Source organism: Castor canadensis, chromosome 3 (assembly GCF_047511655.1).
Source record: "Castor canadensis chromosome 3, mCasCan1.hap1v2, whole genome shotgun sequence".
NCBI classification, from domain to species: Eukaryota; Metazoa; Chordata; class Mammalia; order Rodentia; family Castoridae; genus Castor; species Castor canadensis.
The window spans coordinates 86,461,763-86,468,861 of record NC_133388.1 but is presented as its reverse complement, the minus strand read 5'-3'; the positions used below and the strand labels follow the sequence as shown (position 1 = coordinate 86,468,861).

General features: G+C 50.5%; 1 protein-coding gene across 11 annotated transcripts; it reads right to left on the bottom strand.

The window, feature by feature from the left end:
- Positions 1-322: 322 nt before the first annotated feature.
- Ppp1r3e (protein phosphatase 1 regulatory subunit 3E) lies at positions 323-6,820 on the bottom strand. Of its 11 annotated transcripts, none has more exons than XM_074068378.1 (5): positions 5,865-6,769; positions 5,105-5,566; positions 3,887-4,007; positions 3,388-3,529; positions 323-2,702 (listed from the first exon to the last, which is right to left on the bottom strand). In XM_074068378.1, exons 1-2 carry the CDS (start codon positions 6,279-6,281, stop codon positions 5,144-5,146), a joined length of 840 nt encoding a protein of 279 aa, XP_073924479.1. In that variant the 5' UTR covers positions 6,282-6,769; the 3' UTR covers positions 323-2,702; positions 3,388-3,529; positions 3,887-4,007; positions 5,105-5,143. The 11 variants fall into 11 exon arrangements, with proteins under 11 accessions (XP_073924479.1, XP_073924480.1, XP_073924478.1 ...); XM_074068379.1 differs by having other exon boundaries at positions 3,388-3,470; XM_074068377.1 differs by having other exon boundaries at positions 5,009-5,566; positions 5,865-6,754.
- Positions 6,821-7,099: the final 279 nt, after the last annotated feature.

The following is a 7,099-nucleotide window of genomic DNA, read 5'->3' as shown; positions in this document are numbered from 1 at the left end:
GCCTGTAATCCTAGCTAGGTTTGAACTCAGCCCCAGGGAAATAGTTCACAAGACCCTACATTGAGAATACTCAAGCACAAAAAAAGTACTGGTAGAATGGATCAAGTGGTAGAACACCTGCCCAATAAGCCTGAGGCCCTGAGTTCAAAGTCTAGTATCACTAAAACAAAAACTCTCAGCCTACTACAGAGTACTTCTCAATCTTTTGTTTCCATATTTCAAATTTATTTCAAACATGAGGGTTTGTACCCAGGACAGCTGCATGGGAAAGTGAGGCACAATGCTATTGGGACTGGGGCCTTGTGCACGGGGCTGTACTATGACAGGGGTGGGAGGGCTGGGTGAGAACAGTGGCTTGGGGGTGCTCACATACCAAACTTTCATTTCCTCAGCAGGTTAGCTATTCAATGGGTGGCTGAATAGTTTATAGCAAGGTCACTGCTCTAAGATTACCATCACCAAAAGAAGTTTCAAGGCTGAAAACATAAGACTATCAGTCCCTTTGTTTCTCCTTATGCCCGTAAGGGGAAGGGAAAGGAAACTAGCAGCAAAAATATGAACTTTTTTTTGGTGTGTGTGGTACTGGGTTTTGAACTCAGGGCCTATACCTTGAGTCACTCCACCAGACCTTTTTCGTAATTTTTTTTTTTTTAAATAAGTTCTCATGAACTATTTGCCTGGGCTGGTTTTGAACTGCAATCCTCCTGATCTCTGCCTCCTGAATAGCTAGGTAAAGGTGTGAGCCACCGGTCCCCAGCTGGAACATTTTTTTTTTTTTTGGAACATTTTTAATACTATCCTTTGCTAGGAACAATTATGGGTCCCAGTGTGTATTACTCATTTCTCAGCCTGATAATGGGAAGCAGTCAGGAGACCTGGGTTTAAGTACAGTCTTGGCTCACACTAACAAATTATCTGATCCTGCTGGAGTCACTTCTCATTTCTGGACTTGTTTCTTCTGTAAAGGAACCTGGATTCAATCATTTCTAGAGGCAAGCCTTTCATGTCTCTGTGTGTGAATAAGGATCAAGAGGAGCTCCAGAGAAACACAGAAGCTAGAAGCAAGAGAAAGACTGTACAGTTGAGGAATTAGGGCTTATTATGAAGAGAAATTAACAATATTCATAAAGAAAGGATTCTGGTGTGGTGGCCAGTAATCACAGCACTTGGAAGGCTGAGGCAGGATCTCCAGTTTGAGGCCTGCCTGGGCTACATAGTGATACTGTCTCAAAAAAACCTTTAGTCTGCAAGGTGGCTCATCCCTGGAACCCTAGCTACTTGGGAGGCAGAGATCAGGAAGATCACAGCTTGAGGCCATCCCAGCTACTCTGGGAAGCTTAAATAGGAGGATCGAGGTCCAGGCATATACTCAATACCTTATAAAAATAACTAATACAAAGAGGGCTGGGGACGTGGCTCATGTGGTAGAGTGTTGGCCTAACAAGCACTAAGATCCTAAGTTCAAACCCCAGGCCCACCAGAAAAGAAAGCTTATAGGACAGGTAGGTGTAGTAAGATTTCTGAGGTCTAGATGAGGGGAAAGAGACATTGTTCCTGCTAGGTTGCCTCAAGGACCACACCCCTGATCAGAATGTTTTCTCTTGCATCACTTCCCAGTCTATGGCTTCCATGCCATACCCAATTGCTCAATCACAGTCTTTAAAATAAATCACAACGCCTAACACAAAACACGCAACAGGACCCCTAGGATGTCCTGTCAGGTTGGACTGAACCAGATGCAAGAAGTTGGTGGTAGCTCTTGCCTACAGTACTTTGCTTACTGGGCATGTACACAAAGTGGATGGAGTTTCAGAAAGAGCAGTTGAGGAAGAAAGGGAATTTGGCCTGATCTCATTTGGTTTGTAGACAGCAGGGTTTATACTATTATACCAACCCAGTTCAGGGGATAGACTCTCAGTGCTTACATCCAGGGGTAGGAGTGCACATCTGAGTAGGAACTGTCTTCTGGGAATCTTAAAAGGCCCCAGGCAACACAAAAGCCACTCAAGAAATACTTGCTTTTATCCCCCTCATTTACAAGGCTTGGTGGCACTGAGAGTTGTGTAAGTTCCAAGAGTGAGACACTTGTTATTTGTGTGTCCAAGGCATCTCAGTCCAAGTCCAGCCTTGGAGCAACAATGGAGGGGAACCATGTCAACTTACTCCCAGGCCCTGCAGCAGCTCAATAGGAAAGAACCAGAAGACACATGTTATTCTATAAGTTGAGAGTATCAGTGTGAGCTATGGTTACCTACAGAGAAAGAGCTCAGGGAACAAGATTGTCCAGTTGGAGTTTGCATTTACCCATTTGTAATACCAGGGCTCCTAGAGAGGGCCCAAGCACAGATCTTCTGAGCTGGGGACCTTTCTCATGGAAACATTAGGAAATTTGCCTGGTCAAGGATAGTGGGGGGCAGGAGAAGGAAGTGGCATACAAAATGCTACGGAGGGTTGCTACAGCCAGGAAACAATCCCACCGTATGGAAAGGCTGGATTTTAAACAGGTTCCCAAGTTCTCTAGCAGGCAGGTAGAGTGGTCCCTTGCTGATCCTGCAGAGCTGGGACACTGGCACAGGAGACAGCAGCAAGTTCCTGAAAGGAACAGACGAACCTTGGGGCCCTTGGTGCTTTGCCTTCTCCAAGCCAGTTCAGGAGATTGGGAGGATGGGAAGACACAGCACAATCAGGAACTATGGTCTTTCCTAGTAAGAAATGATATACAGCAAGGTTTTTAATTTTGTTTTTAAAGAAAAAAATACAGCATCATATTATGCACACAGACTCTGGAGATTTCTTGGGTTTACAATCCTATCTCTACCACTTGGTGAGAACTTTAGAGAGACTTATCTCTAAAACAAGCACAATGATAAATACTCAACTCATAGGTGTTTTTTGGATCACGCATGTAAAACACATTTTAGCAGATAAATGTTAAGTAAATATGAGTTGCAACTATTGACTACAACATAACAGTAACACATACATGTTAAAAGACACACTGAATCTTGACCCAGTCTCCCTCAGCTGCTTACTGGTAACTAAACTGTGTTTTACTTGGTGGCTTTCAGTATAGTTTCTCTCTTCTTTGTAAGACTTTAACCTGAAGGTGACCCACAAGATGCATGAAATTCTTTTGTTTTCTTTGCAAGATAAGATGATGGCTAAGTAGGCATCTGAGGAATGACCTGGGGTCCCTCTTTCAGCTATCTTTCTTCAAAAGATTAAGGACCTGGACAGGAGGGGCACGGTAGAAGCCCCATACTCCATTCTGAATGCATGTGTGGGCATAAGTACATGCTTTCCTTCACTCACTGACAGAGATAGGAGGAGGCAGAAAATTTTCTTTTGAGAAATTAAAAACAGAAAAGGGTTTGGGGAGCTGGTTACCTGGGAGCTTCTTGTTCATCTGTAACATCAGAAACTGCTTCTTTTCCCTCACTTGTCCCTTTAGAAGATGATCGAGAAGGAGCCTGAGGGAGGAAGGTGGATCAACCATGGACTTGGAGAAAAGGAAGTAGGGTCTCCAACCCTTGTAGAGAAGGAATAGCAGAGATCAACATGGATGAAGAGTGAAAAGGAGAAAATGAAGGTAAATACCCTACATGTTCAAAGAAAAAAGTGATGAGAAGGGAGGACAAGGAAAGGGAAAGAAAAACAAAGGGGTTAGAGGTTATAAAAGGAAAGGAAAAATAAGTAACCAGCAAAGAAATGACTCGTACGTTAAGGTTAACCAGCAACAACTTAAGGCATGAATGTATGAGTGGGTAGAAGGGTCCAGGTTTCCCATTTCACTGGCTCAGGATAAAGATCAGACTGCCATCTTCTGGCGCCATTTAAATTTCAAGTTGTTTTCATTCTTGTTACGTTCTCCATTTCTTAAACTTACAATCTTTTATCCTCAGGAAGACCCCAACATTGTTTCCTTTCATTTTGGGGTTCCCAAGCATCATTTTCCCCAACAGAGATACACCTCCCCAAAGCTGTCTCACAGTAACCCTGCTGGAAATCTGTAGAGGCAAAAGCAAAAATCAAAGGGCAGAGGATGAGCTGTGGTTTGGAAGAGGCTCTGAAACATCTGTGCCCAAAATATGAGGACCTATCCCTCATCCCAAACCACTGGCTCAGGACAGTGTGTGGTGGAAACTATGGCACTACTTTGGAGAATGGGGCTTCTAATCTACACTGTTAGATCAAGCTGGAGCCTAGGTTTAAGAACTCAATTCCAATTTTCAAGAAAAAACTGGGACCCAAACAGGTAAATCAACCAGTGACTTCCTTTTCTTCTGAGGCAGAAGTCAGAAGACTGTCCTGGTTCTCTGTCCCTTGATACTCAGTGCCACCAAAAACCAACCAACCAAAAAACTGTCCCTTAACCAACATTAAGTCTATAAAGTGCTTAGAGGTTATCAGAAGGCACCCAGAAAGGTAAGGCTGGCATTTTTCTGGAAGCCCCTGAGTGTACCAACCCTTTAGGTGCCCTGTTATTTGGCTCTAAGGACAAGCCTGGAGTTGCTTTTGGCTCCATAATTCCTAACTGCTTGCCTGCAGGCTGAAGGAGCTCTGAATACTCCCTCTCATTACTCCCTAGCCAGCCAGTGAAAGACTAAAGCCAGGGACTGTGTAGTGACAGGGAACACTGTCATAATGCCAGGGCCCAGGGAGCAATGGCCAAATTCCTGGGATTAAGCAAGGTGATTGTGATTGAGATAACGCTAAGATGGTCAGGGCTTGGGGACCTGAGGTGGCAAAGGCCGGTAAGAGGGAGTAAGTCCGCAATCTAAATAACTTCAACTGGGCCGGACCACTGAGCGCATAAAATCTCTTCCAGCCACAATGCCCGCCCAATTCCAAACAGGTTCCTGAGCGTCCGTATGCCTAGGTCTGCAGGGCCAACTTACTCCAGTGCCCACGCACCGGAGGTAAGGCTACTCCCATTCTCCTACTTTCTTCCACTTAGACCCAACCAGCGTTTTCCACCCCAACCTCTGATCTTGTGGATTTCTCCCACCTTTCCCAACTTGACTCTCTGGGACCGCTCCCCGACAATCTTGGTTTCTCCCATTCCTCCCGCCACAAAGGCTTCCCCCACCCCGCCCCCGGCTGCCTTTGGTTTTTTCCTGTCGTGGCCTGCAAGTGTCTCGTCTCAGATAAAGTGGATCCAGCCCTGGGGCTCCGGGGTTCCGCCACTGCCCGGGTGCTCCGGTCCACGTAGAGCATAGTCACGGCCACCGTTGTTGTCCCAGAACTCGTGACCGGTCACACGGTAGCGCAAGGCGAAGAGCAGAGCGCCCCCAATGGGCGGCGCCGGCAGGCGGAAGGAGAAGCGATCGGCGCGCGGCGGGGGCGGAGCCGGGCCTGCGTAGGCGGCGGGCGCTTCGCGCTGACTCCGCCAGCCGTCAGCGCTCCAGCGTACGCTCACGCGCTTCTCGTAGGCCAGGTCCAGCACGCGCGCGCTCCCGGCCACGCCCAGCGGGCCCGCCTCGGCGCGTTCCAAGCAAATGCGCTGAGCCTGCAAGCGGGCTGCGAAGCCGGGCTCGCTGGCCGGCTCCAGGGCGGCGCGCGCCTCCTGCGAAAAGAGGGGCGGGGAGGAAGGAGCCCAGGCGGGAGAGGGGAGAGACAAAGGGCGGGGTCAGAGTGAGGCACTGGACCAATCAGAGGCCGACCCGGCGTCGGACCCCCAGCAAGGGGCCTCCGGGTGAAGTGGCCTGGAGCCATTCTTAAATGGGGCCCCCCCCAAAAAAAGGATGAGCGGATGCAAGCTCAGGGCTGAGGACGGACGAGTGTTCCTAGACAAGTCCACTCCCACACGCCCGCCGCGGCCGACTGGGGAAGTCCCGGGGAGGGGGCGTGCGCCCGCCGTCTACCTGGAGGCTGCGGGCGCGTGGCTGGCACGGCGCGAAGTGGCGGAGGGCGTCCCTCTGGAGCTGAACCTGCACGTGGCGGGGCACCCGGGGCAGCTCTCCCGGGCGGAAGCGGCGCACCGCGGCCAGCTCTAGCCCTAGCGCGTCGGCAAAACGCACTCTCTTGCGGGTGTCGGGGCTACGGCTGCGGGGCACGCGGACCCCACCGCCTCCAGCGGGTGCAGAGCGGGCTCGGCGACCCCGACTCGGACCGTGAGCGCGGGATCGGGCCCCGAGCCGGGTACCGCCTTCGCCTGGCTCCTCCTCGGGCTCCTCCTCTAGGCTTGGCCGCTGGCTGCGGTAGTAGGCGCGCTCAGTCAGCGCAGCTATGAAGCTCAGGTTGCGGGGGATGTCGGTGCGGGGAGGGCGCTCGCGGGACATGACACCCCCCCCGCCCCAGCAGGCCTAGTCCTTAGCGCCCCGGCGCTGCCCTCCCTCCCTCTCTCTTCCGCCCGTGCTGCGTCCGCACAGAAGTCGCCCGCCCTGCTTCGGCAGCACCTCGCCTGTGCGTACTCTCCTTGTTGTCACCTCCAAGATCCTCCACCTCCGGTTGCTCTGCCTCGTCTCCGTGACCACCTTTCCCTCCCTCTAGCCGTCAGCTCCCAGGGTCTTAGACTATCCCATCCTGCCTCCTGCAAGCTGTCTGCTCTGAGCGTGCGCTCGACTGCGTTTGCGGTTCTGCGGGCCTCGCTGACCCGGCCCCCGCCCACAGCCCTCTGACAGGTGGCTGTATCCATCTTTGCTGCTGCACCAGGGGGCGGGGACTCCACCCTTTCGTCCCCAAGTGAGGCAACCCTTTTTTTTTCCCCCCCTCAATCTTTTCCGCCCAGAAAGGGTTAAGAAGGCAGAAAGGAAAGAGTACTCTCATCTTTTTTTCAGGGGAAGGGTCAAAATGCCCAGGGTGTGAGTGACTTTGCTCCGGGTTTGGAAAGGGGGTAGAGGTGAGTGCAAAGAAGGAAAGGTCTTGAAAGCTAGGTAGAATCTTTCAACTAAAAGGTGAGAGATGTTGCATTCAACACACAGTGTCTGCAACACTGCCCATTGGGAAGAGTCCTCAACTGTAGACCTAACTAGCAGTCCTACATCTGTTTAGTAGTGTGACCTTGAGCAAGGCACAGCTTTTGTGGACTTCAATTTTCTCATCTGTAGAAAACAGTTTTAGGGCTGGTGGAGTGACTCAAGTGGTTCAGTGCCTGCCT